The 22832-nt window shown below is 38.9% G+C and overlaps 1 protein-coding gene across 1 annotated transcript in view; it reads left to right on the top strand.

Annotated features, from left to right (window-relative positions):
* MET (MET proto-oncogene, receptor tyrosine kinase) overlaps positions 1–22832 on the top strand; it is an 86772-nt gene that overhangs the window by 41207 nt on the left and 22733 nt on the right. The window contains exons 5-11 of the mRNA XM_041421062.1: positions 4086–4220; positions 5595–5768; positions 11051–11211; positions 12400–12502; positions 12713–12849; positions 15166–15330; positions 16233–16332. Of these exons, the coding sequence (XP_041276996.1) occupies positions 4086–4220; positions 5595–5768; positions 11051–11211; positions 12400–12502; positions 12713–12849; positions 15166–15330; positions 16233–16332 (975 nt within the window). The remainder of the gene's footprint in view (positions 1–4085; positions 4221–5594; positions 5769–11050; positions 11212–12399; positions 12503–12712; positions 12850–15165; positions 15331–16232; positions 16333–22832) is intronic.

Raw genomic sequence — 22832 nt, 5'->3', positions numbered from 1 at the left:
AAATATTGTGTTTGTCACAGTTACTGATATTGAACATGATTCTCAAAAGGTATCAGAAGAGCCACAGGGCTTTGAATGAAGGGTCCATATAGTTCAGTTCTCTGTCTCCAGTGGTATTGACAAGTGGATGCCTAGTGACCAGACACACATAGCTACCTTCTGCTTCAAGTCTCCAACTATTTTCTCTTCTGGGAATTTCCTGAGCTATTGATTGTTGTCTGTTTAGCTCTTTCCATGTACCTGTGGAGTTTACCTTTAAATATGCATTTCTCTTGCATTCTTATTCCTTGGCAGGGAGTACCGTAGGTCATCACATATTGCTAGGATGCCATATTCTTTTGTTTGCCTTGAACCCAAGTTGGGCTTTTTTTGTCTTTTGGTGGCGTTTAGAATTTTTATTGCAATTAAATAATGGAATAATAGAATTATTTAGGACTTAAAAGACCTCTAGTATCATTAAGTCCAACTATTTACCTAACCCTGCCAAGTCCACAACTAAATAATGCCCTTAAGTGTCACTTCTACTTGTCTTTTTGAGTCACCAGAGACTGAACTGCTTCTCTGGGCAGCCTGTTCCACTGCTTGACAGCCCTTTTACTGAAGATATGTTCCCTAAAATATAATCTAAACCTCCCCTGGTGCAACTTGAGGCCATTTCTTCTTTTCCTATCACTTGTTACTTGGGAGAAGAGACCAACCCCAAGCTGGCTACAACCCCTTTTGGGCAGTTGTAGAAGAGAGTATATGGTGGGTCTCTATCCCCTCATGATTCTCTATTCCTTTATCATAGAGATTCCACACGTCCCATACTCAATCATGGTTCATTACAGCCTTTTGATTAACCCTGTTACCCTTCTCTGAGCTTTTCCCCTTGTTAACTTGCTCCTTTTTGCCAGGAAGCAAGTAGAACTGCGCAGAAACTTTAAGTTTCAAGTAAACCATGAATTTATATGATATCAAGGTGTTTTTGTGGTTTGTTCTCTAATCCTTTTCTAATAATTTCTAAGTTTTTATTAAGTTGGTTTCAGCTGCTTCTAAGCAGTTAGATAACTATCTAAGATATACTTCTTTAAGTTAATTTTCTTTGTTGTAGTTCACCTGCCATTTTATTGCTGTGACATGCTGTCTTGTAAAGTCCTTCTGCCATCCTTCATAGTCTGTCCTCATCCTAACCACCTTGAATACCTCCAGATCATCACAAAACCTTATCACTGGACTGCTCAACCACTTTTCTAACTCGTTTATGGGTGTATTGAACAGTATGGACCCCAGCACAGGCAGCTTGTAGAACACCTCTGGTGACTTCTTACTATTGCAGTCAGTGACCATTGACTACGAATGTCTGTTCTCCTTCGGTTAATTATCTGTGCTAGACCTTCCCTCACTCCTAATTGCTTGAGTGGAGGCATGGAAATAAGCTCTGGAGAAATGCATGGTTAATTAATTAATTACTCAAATGAAAATAAAACAAAAGAATCCAATACCCACTCTCCCCCTCACAAAAAAGACACCCTGAAAACCCCCAGGATTTTATAGGCATTGCAGAGGGAAAATCTCCTGTAGTGCTGAACCATTTTCATGGTAGTGGTCCCTGTATGTTGGTGTGTCCATGACAGATGAAATTTATGCTGCACACATACCAGCTCAGTTCCAAGCTATAAAAATCAGAGCTTTATGAGAACGACACTGGAGTCTTAAGTAGCCTCTTCCTCCTGCTGTAGAAAATGTCTTCAAATTGCTTTTTTTTTTTCAGGATTATGTAGGATAAGGGTAAGATAGAATTTCAAGGACTGGGCTGATGTGTGCAAAAATCACACAGTTCTATGGACCAAAAGGAACATTTTTGCATCTAGTATCTGTTATAGCAGCACTGTAGTCTGGTAGATTAGTTCTAAGCAAAATCCAAACTTTCATTCCATGAGCTAGGAAGTGTAATCCGAGCTCCCTGTATGTTGTGAGGTCAAAGTCTACTCACTTGGGCTTTGAGCAGGTGATTTGACTATCAACCTCAGTAAAATAAGGGTCAGTCAGTGTTTAAAGTACCGAGTAATTTTTCCAAGATTGTAGAGATGGAATCCAAATTTTCATGTATTGCTCTGAGGTTGGAATGCAGATGTGTTTAAAGAGTTAACACTGTGGCTCAATCAGAAAGAATGCTTGGCAATAAGAGGAAGCCTGGATTAATGATGGAAAAGAATTCTTAGCATTTTATAGCAGTGGGTATTCGAGATGAGACACGGCTAATGATCAACTAAAAAGGTATTTGCAGCTGTGGTGCTACCTCTCCCCATAATGCCAACATTAATCAAGGTTTTTCATGCAGCTTTCCAGTCCATTCTATTTTTCATTGTCCTGAATAGAAAAACAGAGCTCATGCCCTATTACACTGAGTTAGAGACCATACTTCTGTGTCACCAGAAACGATCATACTTTATTGATTTCTAAAATCTGTACTTTCTGTGCTGTGAAATAAATCCATAGCAAAGCTCGTAACAAAACCAGTTTCATTTTTAAAGAAATAAAGCCTATTGCAACCCCAAACTATAAATACCTCTGGGATGTGGAGCAGTTATTGGCATAAATTAACTGCTCATATATTTTATTTAAGTCTTGAATTACATCAAAACAGCAGCTATAATTACAGCATCTCTAAGTCTAGTTTTGGAGTCAGCCATCTTGTTGAAAGCCCTTGGCAGTGTGAAAAGCCAGTGAAATTGTGTAAGTCAATGTCCTGGCTGTTCTGATTCTGCCTTCAGAGTCAGAAGAAAAGCTTCATTATAGTAAAAAATGAAACATTTGACATACAAGTTATTTCCAGAATGGCTTAAATCTTTTTAAATAATGAACCCCATTGAATCCTAACTTCTCAGCAAATGTTGATTATCTAAATTCCTTAAGTAAACTACACGTGATACAGCTTTTGAAACATGAACATGATCTTCCCTCATGTAAACAATCCTCTGCCTTTGTTGCCTGATGCTATCACATTTGGGCGCACATCCTTCTGCATTGCAGGCCCAAGCCTATAAAACCTTGCTATCAAATATCCACCCCGATCTGCAGATGCTTTATGCCCCTGCTTAACAGCCATGACTCATCCCGTTAAAGTCAACAAAGTTACAGTAGTAAAGTTAGGCGTGTGTTTGCAGGAATGGGCCCAGATTCTCAGAAGAATTTAGGTAACTCAACATGCAGAGAGATGAGCAGTGAGGGAATTTCATACTGGCGTGACTAATTTCCCTAAGATTTCCTAAAATCGAGAGAGAGAGAGAGAGAGAGAGAGAGAGAGAGAGAGAAGGTTTTAGCAAAGGGGATTCAGGATGACTAAATTAGGCTCCTGTTTTGGAGCATCTCTTAAAGGATCCTCCACCGCTCCCTGTAATTTAAGAAGTGCTTTGAATGCTCAGTCTTGGACACCTGGCTCACACAGAAACCAACAGAAGCCAGAGCTCATGATGCCCAGGAAACCTTGCAAGGAGCTTGTCAGAGCAATATCCATCTGGGCAGCTGTGACTGGTGAGCTCTGGGCACTGGTGGCTCTGGGCAGTGCCCACAGCAGCGACCTGCAGTGCCTGACATAGCTTTGCAATCCAACTGCCCCACGTGCAGCACGACCAGAGGCTGTTGACACAGGGTGAAGTTTGCTCTTCAAACTGAAGGACCAAAATGAAAATAGAAGGAAATGTTTTTGACTTCTGAAGGCCTGGAGTTTTAAGATTATTTTAAATAGACGTTGTAGATAAAATTCTTAATTCTTAAATATATAGGGCTGAGTAAATTACCTATCTTCATTTTCTATGGTGACGTATAAATACCTGAAATTGAAGGACTAGGAAACATGCAGTGACTCCTGCATATTTTAATACATATGGTGTATTTTGAGGATCCTCCAACGGCCATGATTTTGCTGTATTAAATAAAGTAGATTTTATAGCACTTTAATCAGATTATGATGGAACATTATGCAAAATATTATGCAATGTAATGCAAAGTAATTAATGCAAGCAGAGAACATGAGACAGCTGAGCAGCATGCATTTGGGTTACATACTGCCTGCTGATTTTCAAAATTTCTTTCTTTCTTAGATAGTGGTTTCCCGTTCAGAATCCACAACTCCACATGTCAGCTTTCAGCTAGACTCCCACCCCATCTCTCCCCAGGTTGTTGTCAAGAATTCATTAGCAGATGATGGCTATACCCTGGTAGTGACTGGGAAGAAGGTGAGTGGTTCATAATCTAATCCTCCTGTGCACTGTGTAAGCCTCTGTTCACACTGCTGCTTTCTGCACTGCATCCTCATGGCCCTGCCAATCCCTCGGAACACTGGGGGTGCAAGATTCCTCCAAGATATATTTTTTCCCCTGCTAAACAAACTGGCAGCCTAACATTGAGAAATGCTTAAATAATGTAAGAGCTGGTGATATAAACCAACAAAAGCCAGGAAATGCAAATTTTAAGGCTGAAAACCTGTCCCTAATTCAAGTGCTTGCAAAGACAAATGCACACAATGGCTTAAGAAAAGAATGGTGTTCAGTTTCCTGGCTTTTCTTGGTTTGTGTCATAGCATTGTAACTTTTTAAGGACAGTTGCATGTGCTAGAGTACATGAATGTCTTTAAAACTGTAAGTCGGTAAGGCTTGAAAATAGCTTTAGCATGTAGTCTACAAAGAGTTAATAAAAAATGAAGAGCTATCATAAATATGCTATTGTCATAAGTAGATATGCATTGAAGAACAGGTTTAAAACATCAGCAGATAATATTACGGATAATCCTAAACCATAATCGTAAGCAATAATTTGACCCCTTGAGTTCTATAAGGACTTACAGAAATACATCAGCCATAAAGATTGTTATTAATCATTTACTAGAAATGTATGAGTTATTTATAAGAGTGATCTTCAGAAAATGTAAAAAATAAATATAAGGAAGGTCCTGAAGTATAAAGAAATATTACGCTCTTATATAGTAATATATAGTAATGTAATTATATATTGATTTTAGTATTTTGACAAAAAATAATTCTTACATGTTTAGAATGACTATTTCATAACTATCCTGATATTGTAAGTAATATAAATTTTAACTTGTATTTTAGATAAAGTATGGGTTTTTTGATGGTAGGTTTTAAAAAACAAGTGCATAGGCAGCCACATGCTGGAAGTGTGCCACAGATACTAATACAGCCTCACCAAAGCTGAAATAGCCATCATGCCTATTTTTACAAATGTATGAAGAAAGGCATACTGAGATACACTGCATAAACTAAGGCACACTGAGATACAGAACGGAGAGGAGCACGCTGCTGTTCTCTTTCTCCATCAGCAAAAAATGCTATCTTGCTGTAAACACCAGATGCTGGTAGTAACTGTATATAACATTAAGATGCCTTTAGGGTTTCTCCCAAGCGAATTTAAAATCATGTCAGTTAAATTACTTATAAGATCCTATAATTACTGAGCTAAAGAGAAGTCGAACTGTGGCTTGCACATCTGAAATCTGAGTAGCACCAGCATGCTATGCATAAATAGAGATTCTCCTTTCCACTTAGTGCATGTATTAAAAGGATGTATGCATCATGTCTCTCCATTGACAGATAACAAAGATTCCTCTGAAGGGGCCAGGCTGCCATCACTTCAGGTCCTGCAGCCAGTGCCTGCTGGCACCAGCCTTCATGCAGTGTGGCTGGTGCGGCCAGCAGTGCCTCAGGTCTTCCGAGTGCCCCAGCAACACCTGGACCCAGGACACCTGCTTGCCTAGGGTTTATGAGGTAAAGTGGTGGATTTCTCACATTATCTCTTGAGGGAAGAACGGTCTGCACTCTGTAAAAATTTTCTATTCATGTAATCATGATAAATTGTCAGCTTTCCTCAACTTCCCCTCAGCCTTGATGTCCATGAATCCTCTGACTGGATGCACATGGGCTCCCTGAGTACTGTGGGCTGAGATGCTCACGGATGGACAGGTTTGTCTGATCCTCCTTACCAGCCTTGGGAGACCCTTGGCCCTACAAAGCACTTCTGATGGGGAAACAAGATGGGTCTGAGCCAGCCTGGCAGGGGTCTGACATGAAAGCCAGTCACAGAAAGGAGCATCCCTCCTCTTAGGCCTCTCTCAGGGACAAAAGTGGAGGAAAGCACTTCCTGCCCAGAGCCACCACAGCCTGATCCAGCACAGGAGGTCTCTGCCTCCCACTCTTCATCCATCCCTGTGCTGGCTCCAGTGTTGGAGGAAAGAAAGCCTGGTGTTTCTTTGTGAGAAAAATCCCTTCTTTCCCCTACCCAAGCTCCTGGGAAGGTTTTTTCCATAATGTCTCTTGGCTGGCTCCTTCTTCCTGTGGGTCCACTTGGCACCAACAAGGAACAAACCTGTAGCTGCACCCCCGGGACAGGGGAGCCAGAGGCTGCTGCCAGCCAGCCAGAGCTCATCGAGGGTGTGTGAGAACAAGAAGGCACGGATGAGCAGAGAGCTGCACTGGCTCAGCCCAGATTTAATCCAGCCATGGTTAATGCAGGGTCTGTACTGTATGTGGGACCAAATCTTCTCATGTGAAGTGTGACATGACTCTGAAGGCAGAGGTTTGTAGGGCAGTTGATGGACTAGAAATCTAAGGGAAGGACAAGCGTAAAACTTTCTGGTAGCATTTACTAACACATTCACTTGTGTTAGTGCATTTAAACTACATCCTGTAGTTAAAAATACATTTTCCCTTATTAGAATACAACTTACAAACAGACATGAAAGTTTGATATGCCAAACTCTTAGAAAGGGATAAAAAAGTGGGTTTTAATAAATAATGTATTTCTTTCATCCAGGCATATGATTTCACATACAACAATATTTTTAAGTTTTAATGTTTAAGACAAAACTGCTATTAATCTAGAAAGAAGTATAGAAATGCGTGTTTACAGGGTTGGGTTTTTCCATCTTCACCTTTCAGACACAAAATTTATGATTAACGCAGGCAAAATTCAGTGAAAAAAAAATGAAGACTTATAGGAATCAAACCCAAAATGGATGGAAAATGGAAGGGGGAGGGGCAGTTTGCCTGCATTCTATGGCCATTTACTTAGGGCAAAGGAGATGCACAAAACCTGCTAATGTGTAATGTGAACAATTTACTTTTCCTTTATATAAAAATAATATGTTTTCAAAATGGTTATATTAGATAGTAAAATAATCCTTTCCAGCCTTAGTCTGTATGAGACTGACTCACCAAGTCAAAGGTATGCAGTAAGAATTAGCTCTTATATATTTTTCTGTACCTCTGCAGGGCCAAAGTACTCACCTATCCTGCACAGTTTGTTTCATCTTTTCTAGAACTCAAGCACCCTTAATGTTTTTTAATTTGCAAACTTTCCAGCAGTGGCTGTATATTTCCATAGCTCAAAAAATATTTCCCAGGCCCTAAACTGCTTAATTTCTGATTTCAGAGGGGCTGAACTCATGTAGACCTCTTTAATTTCAGTTTTGAATGTGTTCACTCCGCAGTTTTAAGAACCAAGAACCTGGAGCCCGTGCACAGGCACTTAGACCAAGAGGTGTGCCCCCCACAGCCACCTCTGCAGGCCCTGTGAAGTGCTGGGAGGGGAGCACACCTCGGGCATGGGGCTGGGTAGGTGCTTCCCTTCCCCATGTGGCTCAGCCCAGCCAGCTCAGCACAAGCCCAGTCTTCCCCTGTAATGAATATGGATCTGTGACACTGATGGATCTTAAAGTGAATCTCGAATTACTGCATGCCGATGTTGGTAGAAGTTGCTTCCAGAAGGCTTGTAAGGAAGAAAAATGCAGCTGGATACTTAAATCCATTGAATTGCTAGCTGTTAAGACAAATTTCCTGCTCTACTGGACCATGACATTTAACATGATTACTGAAAAAAATATAAAACAGATTATTCATCATCTTCTGATCTGTCTTGAAACTCACATGCATAAAATGTAAGAAACAAGCTAGTTTTGTTCCTAACAAACGGAGGATGACCTGCTTTGCATAGTATCTGAAATTCAGTCCAAACCGCTCCCTAATATTTTGCAGCTTTCAGAGGGACAGATTGCTTAAGATATGTCATATGATCACTTTAACCTGAGGGGAGCAGATTGCTCCCTGAGGGTCTGGTCCAGTGGATGTTAGCTAACTGTCTTCAGTGATGCTTTCCCAGGTTATTACACAGACTGGTGTACAACGGGGAAAAAAAAAAAAATCCTCACAGGAGGGATGGCAGAGGAGAAGGCCAATGTTTTCCCATGTAGTTCTGCAGATCCTTTGTCTCTTTTCCCTGCTTTAAGTACCTTCCCTTGGAACTGTGGGTTGGGGAGGAGCAGTGAAGTCTGCCCAGACATGGACAGCATAATAGGGCAGACACTAGGACACATCCCCTGCACAGCCCAGCTCCCAGTCTGCTCCCGTCCACTGCCTCTGCCAACAATGAGGAGTTTCATCAGCCTGGACGAGCACTTCTAGAGGGAAGCCAGGAGGGAGTCTCCTTGGAGATCACTTGGTGCTGGAACAAATTGCAGGAATCTGTGCGTGGTGTTCAGGTCACGCTAAAAGGTGAAGGATGTAAAAGAAGAAATAAATTGGTCTCCCTTCTGATTCTTTGTTGTGGTTAAAAATCTGACATGGTTTGTTGTTGTTTTTAAAGTGAGTCATTTTAGCTGGCTTTTGTATCAGACGTATCAAGAGCATCAGGCCTTCTGCTGCCTGTTTAGGTTGGAGGCTTTGCTGGGAATTTCACGGGTGCTTGCTCTTGTCTTTGAATTAAAATGAATAGGCTAATGAAACTTTAATAAATAGGCATTTTCTTCCAAAAATATATTAAGTATAGAAGGGGACATTAGCTGTCAACATAAATAAAAAGGAAACACAATGCTTTAAAGTTTTCCAAAAACAAAATTAACTTTCTCCCTTAACCAAAAGTTCAGAGACCAGCAGAATGACGGGACTTGCTCCATGTTATCGGTTGAGATAACAGAATATTTTTTAAATCCTGCATTTCATAGCATTTATAACTGATTTGATTGTTTTCTGTTACTACCAGTGCAATGTAAGTACATAGAAGAGGCCTACACACTCAGTTCAGAGAACAGGAGGTTCACTGTCCATTCAAGAAAAAGTCTGGAAAACTACATTTGATTTTCAGACATCTCATCATACAGAACAAATGGAACAAAAACAAATCTTGAATAAAAACAGGGGAGTTCGGTAGAACTTAAAAACAAAACTTTAAGATTTTGTTTATTTATTTTTTGGTATCTACTTAGAGGTGTTGCCTCCTAAATTTGTCGACAAAATGTACTAAATACTTGCTACCTCTCAATTAAGGCACACAGGTTACTGTCACAAGTCTCTTTTGCCATGTAAGATCACTAAAAACACGTTCAGTGCCTTCAGTTTTTGTTCCGTATGGCTTTGTGAAGCCCATATTTTGCTAACTAGTGGATTACATTTCAAACTCTACAAATGCCACATGTCAGTGCATTGTACAAAACATCAGGACCTCCTGTACTCCCACAGAGCAATTTCATTTTCTGCTAGGGTTTTGTTATTTCAAAAATAGATAATGTGCTGATACTGAGCAGAATAGAAAACTAGAATCTGAAGTCAAATCCAGATTTTGAAGAAGAAAACTCCAAAGAAACAAGGAAAAGTTAAACTTGGGAATAGCACAGATTTCATGGGCGCAGAATGGCTCCGAGCTCTTGGCTGCAGTTGTGTGTCAGGGGCTGTGTAACTATCACTCCTTTTTTACGGATTTGTAAAAAAATGCTGTTCCTGCATAGGTTCCCTCTTTGCTCCTTGAGAGCTGATTCAAAGCTCTTTAAAACAGAAAAGGTTCCTCCTGGCTTCAGTGCATTTTAAGTCAGACTCTTTGTCTGGTTTCTAACGAGGGCAGTAAATTTCCCCGTATATAGTATATGGTATAATTCTTTTGAAGTATTCTTCAGCTGCCTTTCTATCTACAAAGTTCATTTGTGAGAGTCTTGAAGTATAGCTACAAGAGAGTTGAAAAGAAATGTGCTGTCTTACTGGATTTCCAGATGAAATAATAGCCATGTATCACTCAAACACTTTCCTTTCAGCTTGAAAATTAAGCCGGGTCCTTTGAAGGACACAGCTGTATTGCATTTTAGGGGCAAAATTATTATCACTAAAGCATTAAGATACTTAGGCACTATAATCACAAGTATAAATTCAGTCTCTCATTCCTTTCTTTCTTTTTTGTTTGTCTAGTGGTACTGGTATGTTTGCAAAATTGGGCAGTACTGTTGAAAGTCCTCATAATTCCTGAACTAATGTATTTTCTTTTTTGTTGGTTTTTTGGTAGGTTTTGGGTTCTTTTTACTGACAGTACTAACCGGTACTTTTACTGAGTTTTGTAAGACTTCTATAGTGTTCCTACGTTTTTCCCACCATTGTTATATTTTACAGGACAATTTACAATACACACATACACACACACACACACACAAAAAAAAAAAAGTATTTCCTTTGTAGATTGTCTGTGTTTCTGAGGGGCAGTTTATTTTTAACTTGGAATTAGAGGTGACCAAATGTAAAACGTTTAAGGAAAGAATAGCAGAAGTTGTGTTAACTTTATCACAGTCAACGCAATATTGGATTATGGTGTCTTTGAAGCTACTTCTCTCTGAACCCAACTTTCATCAAGCTGGCAAAAAAACGGTCATTTGGGGGCTCTTTTGTGTTCAGCATTCAGCTTCTAACAAAATAAGTATATTGTATGTTTAACACACCAGAAATAAGATGTGAAAGACAAGAACTGCAGGATTTAAAAGACTATTACAATGCACAGCTTGTTCAGTGCCCCTAAACACTATCTTTCAAAGCTTTCTAGTACAGGTTTTGTTATTTATTGCTACTGTCAAAGAAAGCTCATAATGTGACAAATGAAAGGTGAAGAACAATTAAGATGAATGCTAGGACATAGTCTACCAAAAGAAATGCTTTTCTAAAAATATTCCTTTGCCCATTCTTTAGCTCCAAGTGAAGTTCAAGAAAACCTGATTCAACTAACACAGTATTTTTTTTAACAGATTCTCCCAAGCAGCGCTCCCATAGAAGGTGGGACAAAATTGACCCTATGTGGATGGGACTTTGGATTCAGCAAAAATAATAGATTTGAATTTAAAAATACAGTAATCCATATTGGAGGACAAATTTGTCCTCTGGAAGCAAAATCTAGCAACAAAAATAGGTAAGAAACCTAAAATATTAGTTTCCATTTATACAGATGTTCTTTATGTGGTATGGAATTTTTTGCAAATACAAACATTCAGCCTGTAAGTATCATCTCTGATTCTAAAATTTCAAATTTTAAGAAATCCCATGGTTTAATAAACTCACCAAGAAAAACAATGCTCAAAATGGAGATTAAATATATCCAGTTTATGGCAATAGCTCCTGCAGCAGTTTTTCTGATTTGTCTGTGAAATGCTGTTCAACATCTGTTAAAGCTGGCAAGAATGAATCTATTCAAAGGTTTGAAAAGGAGGCAGTTCCTTTGGCCAGGATCCTGCTGGGCTAAGTTGTGTCACCTCTGTCTTCCTGATCTGTAAAGCTGCTGGAGAGAAGTGTGAGAAGATGCAGGTATTGCGTCATCCAGAGGCTTATGACCCTCAACTGCACCTCTCCTTCTCCTCCTCCTCAGAAATAAGTATCTGAGACACAGAGATAATGGGTTAAGTTTAAGACAGAGGTTACTATGATTGTTATCTTGCAGAAATACAAGTTCAGCGAATATCCTCTCTCTCCCACCAAAGCAATGCACAAATCGTGGCACAGCTTTGTTGTTCACATACACAGCAGTGCAGATACTCCAGCAAGTGCTCCAGAAGTGTTGAGCACCCTCCTAGCTGCTGTTCTGAACAGTCTCAATGGAAACAAGATGATTTAAGGAGACTAGATTATATATGAGACTGTGTGAATGTAATATAATACATTGACACATGCTGCTGCAGAAGTTCAAGTTTAATTTTTGGTAATATTTAATTTTTTTTTCTACAAGCTTGTGCATACAATTCATTTTTTCTAATGTTATTGTCTGCCAAAATTTGATATTAAAGGAAAATTTTTAAAAATCCATCAGCCATTGAATAGAGGTATTTGTTTTTCTGTCATGCTTCTTTTTTCTGAAATGCATATGATCTACTAAAATTATTTTCTGTGGCCAAGTATTATAAAGTCCGCAGCATTTGTATTTATTATTAAGGAAGAGACCTACAGTTCTTTTAGCTATTATTTCTGAAATGTCCATGATGCACATAGATTGATGATCTGTTTAATATGGATTCCCCATTATTATGACTTTGAAGTTGTTCTATTTTAATATGAAAAAATCAATCAGAAAAAAAATGTAATCCCATTTTTTCCTTATTTTTTAAAGGCTGGAATGCACAGTTCCTGCTGCAAAAAGTCCAAGTTTTAATATATCCAGTAGTATTTCTGTTGGATATGGCAAAACACTATTCAATACATTTTCATATGTGGTAAGTAGTAGATTAAACTTTTTTAGTCAAAATTAGCTTCCATATTAACTGTTAGGGGCTCCTCATGAGTCCAATCCAGCATGGTAAATTCTGTATTCATGTTGGCTTTACTGTTACTTCGTGGAAATGTTAACAAATGTTTTAAGTCCTCCTCTTTACATTTGGAAAATAATTTTATAATCCACTGGTTTTATATTTACCTCCCCTTAGAATCCTGTAATAACAAGTATATCTCCCACCTATGGCCCCAAATCTGGAGGAACATTGCTGACTGTAGCTGGAAAATACCTAGACAGTGGGAAATCCATGAGGATTTTTGTTGGTGAGCAACCATGCACTTTGAAAAGGTAATGTACTAACTAAAACACAATGCCTTTAATACTGAAATGTCTTGATTAAAAGGCTTGGAGTTAAAAAAACAAACTCAAACATTTGCTTTCCTCTTCTTGTGTCACTTATTGGGGAATTTATAATAAGCAGTAAGTATCCTGAGTTTAGGATCCTTGAAAGATTTCTAGAAGGGACTACAGTTCTCTGGAAGTCTTGTTTATTCTGTAATGTCTTCATTAACCTCATTAAAAGGTTGCATAGAGAAGTGTCAAATCAGCTTCTAATGGACAAGAAACTGCTTATTTCCCATCATTTTTGTCACCCTGATTCCCACACACTCAGCCCTGTCTCCTGTATTAGCAAGACCTGCTGCTCAAGCAGCAGCTGCCAGGGAGCAGCCAGTGCGCACAAGTTACCATTTCCTGCTGCCTGGCTGGCTGGAAACCTGACCAGGGTGACAATGTCTGTCCCATGCAGAGGAGCACGATTTCTGCACTGCTGTCAGAGAACAGCCCACAAAACAGAGCCAGCATCAGCTTGGCAGCATCATGCTTTTCCTGGTATTTAGAAAATTGTTTTGGAGGTTTAAGCCAGAATTTCTTGTGGCTCTGTACTGGATCCAGTAGGAGCTCAGTCATGAATCTCTGATGTGTTCTGTGTGGAAATGCCTTCAGCCACAGCTGTATATAAATGTTAAATGCCAAACATAGATTCTCCACTATGGGCAGATGAGTTCTGAATTTGGTAGCCATTCTACAATGGCACAAATCCTGCTTGGTTCTGTGCTTAGGAACAGCAGGGTGATTCCAGAATTGTCACCTCTGTGGACAAGGCAGAATCTGGCCCAGTGTGTTCCAGAAACAGGACATCCAGCAATTCCTCTGAAATTTGAGCATCATCTAATGATTATGGAAAGTCATAGTGGTAAAATTTCACACTTGTGGAGACCATGGGGAAGCAGTAGCCTATTAACACAAGATTCAGAGTCAGGAGAGATGAAATTTATTCTTTACTGCTGAATGATTTATTGCATGCTCTTGATCAAATCAGCCAAGTCTGACTAAATAAAGAAAAAGGATTTATATATTCAAGTCTGATCACTAAAAAGATCTTCATCATTTCTGTTCCTTAATAGTTAGGGTTGCATTTCTTGGTGTCTTTGTCAACTAATGGAGAAATATATAAACTTTTTGGGAATGATTGATCTGAGACATCTACTATGGGGGTGGGACAGCAGGCAGCTCAGGTGCAGATGTTGGTCAGGTGGACCTTTAGGTATCGAGCAATAGCTGAGACTTTCCCAGTAAGCATCTCCAGTATCCCTCTTTCTCACTAGCCAAGTTACCTGGAGACTTCTATGCAGGTCTTAACCAATTTCTCAAGGCAGGTGTTTCCCTAGCTAAACAGGCAGCTTTCCCCAGTTCTGAGGGCAGCTAGGGCAAGGTTTATTTTTTCCTTTAAGAGGTGTTAAAAAGCTTCCTGATACAGATGAATGAATTGCTGTCCCTTAGGGTGAACCCCACCTTCCTGGAAAGCTTCAGAGGTTGTAGCAAATGTCCCTTTTGTCTAATTTGGAGACCATCTCTTATATTCTAAGAGAACAACCTCACTTGGATGGCCCATGGATGTGCTTGGGGCCAAATCACTGAAACCAGCTGTAAAGTTACATTTACTTCTCCAGTCAGTTGCCACCCTTGTCTCTGATGTGCCCTGCTCCCACTGGCCACATTTCATGTGCTTCAAACTTCAGGATCCTCCTGCTGTCCACTCAGCCATGGAGCTCAGTGTAGGAGGAAGAGGACTTCCATGGCCAAGCATGATAGCAAGGGAAAGGTGGATATCCCAGAGACTCTGCTGAATTCAGCCAGCTCTTCTTGAATTTTCTCCTTTCTCCTTGCCCTCTGCCTGCCCCTCAGCATCTGGTACATCCCACAAGAGCACCCTTACTTGAGGCTTTTAACAGAGAGTAACTCCTGTGGATTTGGAAGAGGCATTTATCCTTTTGTTATAGCAGATCAAGTCATTCTCCTTAAACCTGGAGTGTGCTCTTGTTTTCCAGGCTGGAAGCTGCCTTTGCAGGGCTCAGGGGCTCATGAGGTTGTCACCAGTACCGGGGCAACACCTTCCATCAGGCAAGGTGCAAGTCAACTGGATTAAGATTAATGTTGAGCTTCAGCCATGCTGTTGCAATTTGATTATCCAGCAGTAAAATCAATGGCATTTTTTTTTACAAACAGATCCTTAGGCAACGTTGGGGCTCAGTAAAGGACAGTGTTTTAAGCAAAGTACATGTTTTATAATGGTGACAAGCAATCTGTTTTCAGTCCTCCCAGCATATCAGCGAGCACTGTGGAGTGCTACACTCCAGCACAGCAAATTCCCCAGGAATATCGTGTGAGAATGGAAATCGATGAAGCTATTCGAGACACAAGCAGCCATTTCACATACAGAGAAGACCCGGTTGTTTTAAAAATTCATCCAGCCAAATCTTTTCTTAGGTGAGTAAAATTTTCTTATAGAAATAAGCAAAAAATGAACAAAGAACGGCTATGCTGCTCAGCAATCTATCAAAAGAAATTGCATTTTTATCTCTATCTTCCATGCCAATTGTTTCTATTATGGTGCAGTTGCAGAGGGCAAATCATTTCCTTTCAGAGGTGAAGGAGAAGGGGGAAGGGTGCTTCTTTTCTCTTTGTGATTTCACTCCCAGCTGCTGCTGCTGAGCCTACCTGTGATGTCCTGCTGAGATACCCACTGCACTGCTAAGTGTGTCTCCTATGCTGTGTCTGGACATTACACTGATTGCTGAGGAAAATCATTTAATGTGACAAGTCAGCGGACTCAGGAGAGCAAATGGATTTTAAAATAGTCTAAATCCAGTGCTATATAAACATTATGAATGTATATGCATGGTAGTATGTGTGTGTTTTCAAGTGACATATTTATGGTCTCAGTAGCTCTAATCCAAGCCATCTGCCTTTGCCAAAAAAATGTCAGCAGTAAAACAGACACCTTTTTCAGCACCACTGCACGCAATAGGTGAAATAAGTTGGTTAGCAAATGCAAAGTAGAAAAAAGTGAACTCTTTTAAAATTTACACATTTGTTTTATACCCTGGCTTATCACAGTTTTAAAGATTATTTTTCTTTTCTTTTTTTTAATTAGTTGTTATACTAAATGTAAAATCTGTTTCCCAGAAAAATTATCTCAGTGCTCATAGCTATGTATTTGTATTTATCCAATATATATCCCTAATTCTGGTTTTATGTTATCATTTACTCTAAAATATAATTTGTAATTAACATTACCTTATCACAGCAGTTATTTATCCTACTTATCTTCTCTTTTTCTTTTCCTTCCTTTTTTTTTTTTTTTTTCTTCTTTTGGTAAATTTTCCTAGTGGTGGAAGTACAATCACAGCTCAGGGAATCAACTTGAACTCAGTGTGCTTTCCTCAGATGGTGATTACTGTACCTAAACTAGGAATGAACTTCTCTGTGGTGAGTCAGTCTTAGAGAAGACAATCTGTTATATTTTCATCTTGGTATGGTGAATGGTTGTGAATCTTCATCCAAAATACTTTGACTTTTGCCTTGAAACTTTGAGGCTTCTACTGATATTTTGGTGTTTTCTGCAAAGGCTGTTTTCACTGTACAGGAAAAATTCAAAACAAAGTTGAAATTAAGGTGAGGATAAAACAACTATTTCCAATAAACCTTTTCCAAAGAAATAAGGCTAGTGCAGTATCTGGTAAGAAGATTTATATATTTCAATTGAATGATACAAATTCAGTGACTAAACACACAGCAGTGCAATATAGATATGTCAGATTACATGACAAGTTCAGGCACTACTGTGATGCTCAAGTGGTGACTGTGGGTATATATCAAAGGAGGAGGAAGAGTAAATATATAAAATCAAAAGTAGGTATTATTTTTAAGAATTTCTGATTGCCAAAATCCCTGTTGGGGAAATATGTCCTAACTTTGATAAGTTCAGCAACTAAGTCTTAAGATGGGTTAGGGCTCTTGCAATTGGGTACCTCTGCTTAAAGAGCAGGTGTCAGTCAGAGATGTAAGTCTTCTTTTTTTTTTTGTCCCTGAGTTGACATTACACAGTGTCCAAATCTAAACACAGATATGAGTATGTGATCTGCTTTAATTCTTACAGGGCAAAGATGGCATTTGTCATCTAGTTTTACTGAAACTGCCTTCTGTAAGCTTTTGCCTACACATTTGTGTTGTACCTCCAACATTTTCTTATCCTATTATCTTATTCTTATCTATATTATCTTATGTAAGGTTTGTTTAGTCTAAGTGAAGCTAAATTGACCTACACTCTTTATGACATGCTACTTACTGTTCGTATTCTCAGCTTATTTCTAATGATCATCATACACTGTTTCCTGAATTGAATTCTAACTATTAGACCTAGGTTTGCTCAATACATTTTAAATGGTATGTCTGCAAATTTGCAGTCTTTCATAGCTTCAAGGTCATCATATTCTTCATGATCCTAATTTGTATAATATTATGAGTGTCAGGACCTGGATTTCCGCAGCATGTAGTCGTGGCATGTAATTTAATGGGTTCAGATTTAATCTAAAAATCGGTTCCTTTCCAATGAAACACAGTTTTAAGTGTTATCAAAAAGTCACTTTACTCATCAGTCAGAAAATAAAATCTTTCAGTGAAATCTACCAAGTTCTAAATTTATTAGATTTTTGAGTAATGTGAGTATAATTACTTCTAAGCACAAAGAATTTTGAAGGAAAAGATGTTGCTGAAATCAAGTATTGAGATTTTGCTTTGCATAAAGATAATTTGTTTGCTTCGTCTATTCCCCTGTGGGAATACACAGTATTGCTTCTCTTCAGGCCCTGATACTGCATACCTTGTCAAATATGTAGGACTTCTTAGAATCTGAAGAGATTTGAAAGATCTGGAGTTTTAAAGAAAGTACACTGTCAAAAGTGACTGGCAACTCCAAGCAATAAACACCATAGAATTTACTCTTTCCCCCAAATATTGGGGAGCAGTCTTGCCTTTGAGCATTGTTTTGTTTTCATCCTGCCTCTAACCTGCTGTTGAAAAAAGATATGGACTTAGTCAGTCAGAATTATCTCCTTTATTCTTTTCTTTTCATACCGTGCATTTGCCAACAAACAAATCTCCTGCCACTGCTCTCTAATCAAATCTCCTGCACTGTTCTCTAAGAAATTGCCCCAGTGTATGAGCAGCTGTACACAAGTTCATTCTCCCTGCACAAAAGGTGGAATATAACCCCAAATGGATTATAATCCAGAGTGGTTTTCCCTTTGACATTGCCCAAGAAATATATTTTTGCTCTCTTGAAATTAAAGGCTTCTGGCACTCAGTTGCCTTCTCTGCCTCTGTGGCAGCCATTTGTTCTGCCACTATTCTCTACCTCAAGCATATTTCTAAAGGAAGAGTATTAATTCTCAGGTAGAAAGGGAAGATTTATAAGTGGCAAAACAAGGCTGTACTGTGTAAATGAGGAAATTTCTGGTGGAGGATGCTTATGGATGTAGTCCTACTCATCCTGCACTGGAAGTTCTGGGCTCTCTGCATGGGAGATATACCAAAAACTCCCAACATTTCATCTAGTCGTTCTTAAAATAAACAACAATGAGGAACTATTTCCAGCACAGATCCAGACCAACTATCCAATTTATAAAGAAGAGGACAGGTTGTTTCCCTGACCAGCCCAGAGAAGTGTTCAAAAAGTGCTATAGCTGAGGTTATGTGTCTTTTTGCTTCCTTAGTTTGGGAGAGGATAGCTAAATGAATAATTTTTTTAATTGTCATTTAAGCCCATTTTCTTTTCAGTTTTCTCTTACTAGCCTCCTCCAAGAAGCTGCTTTTGTCAGCATTCAGAAACTCTGGCTCTTGGGAAAACCAAAGCCAGCACTGAAACACATCCCAAAGCATCAAAGGAAAGTGCAGCTGGGAGGGACCACAAGAGCCCAGCATGGCCCACTTCCCTATGCCAGGAGCAAATGTACCCAGACCACTGCCTAACAGATACTTGTTTAGGCTGTTATTAAAGCTCCTTGTGAAAGAAATTTCACAATCTTGCTTAAACAAGCTTTAGAGAGAGCTGCTCTACCTGCTTACCTAGTGGTTTGGAAAGACTTCTTTCTAATAATTAACCCAAATCCTGTGGCTAATTACCTATCTTCTTGTTTAACCCTCTGTGGATACAAGCAACAGATTATCAGTCTTTCCAGCTAATTTTATATACTTGCACTAAATTATGATTCAGCCTTTCTCTTTTCCAGTTTAAACAACCAAACTAATCCAAATTCTCCTGATAAGTGTTGTTTCCTACAGCTCTCCTCATTCTTTCCCCACCTCCCAGACCCTTTTCCATTTGCCTAAAGCTGGTGGTGCCCAGTTTAAAATGGGTCTCACCTTTTCCTGTCAGCTCTCTGTCCTCAGGTTTATTTGTGGCCTAGAGTCCTGATGGAGTCACAGTGTAGGTGGAGAGTCATTTCTGCAAACAGCAGGAGCTGTTGGGGATGCTCTGCATCCCAAAGTCTCAGGGAGCAGAGCCAGCAGACATGCCCTGGGGCATTTGCTTTTCTCTGCTGCTTTCCATCCCAGTGGTAGAGGTGAGTGGTACAACTGACACAAAAGTTTTTCTGGAAGAACTTCCTATAAGAAGTTTCACTCAGTTTCACTGAGACTGAAAGGTTTTGGGCACAGTATGCCAGCCCCCTGTAGAAGAAACATTTAAGTTGAGCTTTTCAGCTTTCATGTTTGTAGTTTAGTATCTCTGAAAATTTTTCTTCTATAGAGCAAAAAATGCCTTGTTTCCATTTTACAGTATTCTTTTCATATTTATTTAAATTTCCTTAAATTTGTTCAGTACTGTGTTCACACTTGTTGTATTTATATTACATTTTATGTTAATACTGTCAAAATAATACATTTTGTCTTCTTTGAATGTATTTCAATGAGTGAAAAAAATGTATTGAACCATATGTTTCAATAATTGCAATGTGTTTCTTTTTCATTTCTATTTCATGAGTTCTTTTGATAATTTGTTCTGACTAAGGAAAAAAAAGAAGGAATTTAGGTAGCGCTGCATAAATTCCTAAGAGCTCTAGAGAATGCATAAGAATACAGAAACCTTCTCACTTCTGTTCACGGATCCAGTTCCTGTGTGAGGTGCACAAGCAGGGAAGCAGCTCGTTCCCTCCTTTCATTGTGCCTGTAAAAATACCCAAGGCACAGTTTGGAATAGTGTTTGATCAGGAACCTGTGCTGTAAGTCATGCTGGATGACTCTTCTGCTTCTGAAGCTCTTGGGAGTAATGTTTTTTTTCTTTGCAAGCCTGTAGTTTGCATTGATTCTCCCCAAGTGAACAAGTGGTCATTTGGGGATCCTTTCTCATAGCATTTTTAATATTCCATCTATTAACTGATTTTGATATATATTCCCACTGCCTAATCTCTTCTAACAATGAATGTCCCAAGATATGCAAGGCTGCACAACTAAGAAGCAGCATTGTTTCATACATGACCTTCAACAACTGACTGTGTAGCTATGCAAGATCTTCTCTTTCCACAGACTTTTAATTATCTCTTCAGTAAGTAGTTTTTGAATGTTCTTCAGCATTTTCAAATTTTTGCCTGCCAGGTGCCATTTCCTGCTGTTTTACAGGAGAATTTTAAAATACTCTAAAGTTCATTCAGTATTTACAAGTCTGTAAGCAATCCATACTCATATTCATCAAGATGCCTAGAATTCAGCAGTGAGTGTCTACCTTAGATTTATTAAATAATGATAAAACAAATTCCTTGTAAAGTGTGGGTCGTGAGTGTGTGATTATTGAAGATATTCATGATTCCCTATCCGAAGACATCTAGGCTTGGATCCTCTATCTCTCTTGACTCCATGGCACAAAGCTGCCACAGAATCCCAGTGAAGAGTTCGCCCACAAACAGGAAAATTCGTCTTTCTTTCTGTGCCAAACCTGTAGCTCACACACATCTCCTGCCAAGAAAAGGGTATGTCAGGGGAAAGGCTGTGTGAAATCACCAGGGTGCCAGGGATGCAGTGCTACAAGGAACACTGACCATCCCAAGCCCAGGGAGGAATTTGGACTCCCAGTCAGTATTGATCATGTTGTGCAGAGGGCTGGCTCTCAGATGCAAGAGCAAAAGACATTTTACTCTACCTTTTGGTCTCATGATCTGGTAGACTAGAGGTATCATCTCTCATGCCTTCCCCCAAGAAGAAAACTAAAATAAAAAGGCTACCAATCCATCAGACTCATTCATTGTACCACCTAAAATGGCAGCAAAAGGTAATGAATTTGCTGAAAAACACTCAAGATATGCTTTACACAGAAAAGTCTTCTGAATGGGCTTCTCTTCATGTTGGACCTGTATTCTGTTCTCTTTCTATTGAGAAATCATCCTTTGGCAAGGATGGCTGGACAGTCTCCAGGTCTGTCTTTAACTTCATTCATCTTTCATTCTTCACTGGAACTCCAAAAGTTTACTTTTTATGAAAGAACGAATTGGCCCTTTTCTCCCTTCTGACAGCTGCAGATCCTGTAATACACATCCAACTGCCCCTCTCTAATCTGGGTCAGCTGCTGGGAGACCTCTGGAACTCAGAGATCCTCCCTCATACTTTTCCTGTTGTTCTATCAGATGAAAAAGAATTGAATTGGGCACTGAAGTTCAGGTTCTGTAGGTCAGGTTTGAATTAATTGCCTCAAGGGTCATATTTTACAAATGGAACAAGAATACATACCTTAAGTGATGAGTCATATGCATTGTGCAATGGATTATTATTCCCTTTGGGGTATAGCATTTACTTATGCTTGTGAAATGCTCCATAATTTTTATATTTTTTCTTCCTCTTTGTCTTCAGATGTAGATTATTGTCACAAGAAAAATGTAGGCTTAGCTTTTAAAGTGAATCTACTTTAAAGTTTAATTAAATAAAAGTTAAAGGTGCTGGGTGATAGGCAGTATCTTAATTGAGAAGGCAATAGATTGAATTAGGGGGGTTTTCTTGGAGATCCTCAATCCAATATTTCTTGAAAACTAAACCGTCATATTCTTCAATTGCTAAAACCAATTTCAAGGTAAAAATGTCATGTCAAATCATGTACCAATAAGGGCATTGCAAATAAGATTTTTGTTGACCTTGCCAATCAGTCACATTGCATCCCCTCCAAAGAGTATTATTAGATTTTTATCATTTTCTGAAAGCTTCTGCTTCAGAGACCAGCCTGATAAAGTAAAGTATCTGATTCTAATAGATAGCCACAAACAAAGTTATGAATACCACTGCTATTCATTTAATGGACATCACTACTCTACAGTAGATAAAGAGTCTAATGAATTTACATTAATCAAATAAATATAATGATTACTTGTGTTTATAATTATATATATATTTTAGTAATTCTTTTTAAGGATTGACACAAAATGATAGATATCTTAACAAATATTCATACATCATGGAAAAGTATGGCTTGATCATCCATTGTACTAATGATGCATCTTATTGTTTCCATACTAATTGAAATTAATTTCTAGATCTATATCAGAGAACAAAGCCTGAGATATGGTCAGTGGTGTATAACAAGATATTCAAAAGAACAATCTGATACTGTAAGAAAATGGAGCAAAAATCTGCCTTGTTTTGTGTCCCACACTTTACCTTGTTGACATGGGGGTTACAAAAATATTTCTGAGTTTCTGCTAGGAATATAAATGGGCTGTTAGATACACCCGTGCAAGTCCCATTAGCATCACAGAGAGCTCCACCAAGTTATTTAACTGAGTGCCGAATTCACAGCTCACAGACACGTAGGAGCTCTAAAACTAATGCTCAGAATGTTGAAAATGTTTCCCTTGGCAGATTCAAGATTTCACAATATTATTCACAGAAACATTAATTGCTGTGGTGATAACAAAAACCCCTGATTTGCAGATAGCTAATTTAATCCCACT

The sequence above is a fragment of the Onychostruthus taczanowskii genome, unplaced genomic scaffold (assembly GCF_017590055.1).
Source record: "Onychostruthus taczanowskii isolate IOZ18803 unplaced genomic scaffold, ASM1759005v1 scaffold68, whole genome shotgun sequence".
In the NCBI taxonomy this organism is placed as follows: Eukaryota; Metazoa; Chordata; class Aves; order Passeriformes; family Passeridae; genus Onychostruthus; species Onychostruthus taczanowskii.
The sequence above is the reverse complement of the archived record's forward strand: the minus strand, read 5'-3'. Positions and strand labels throughout refer to the sequence as shown.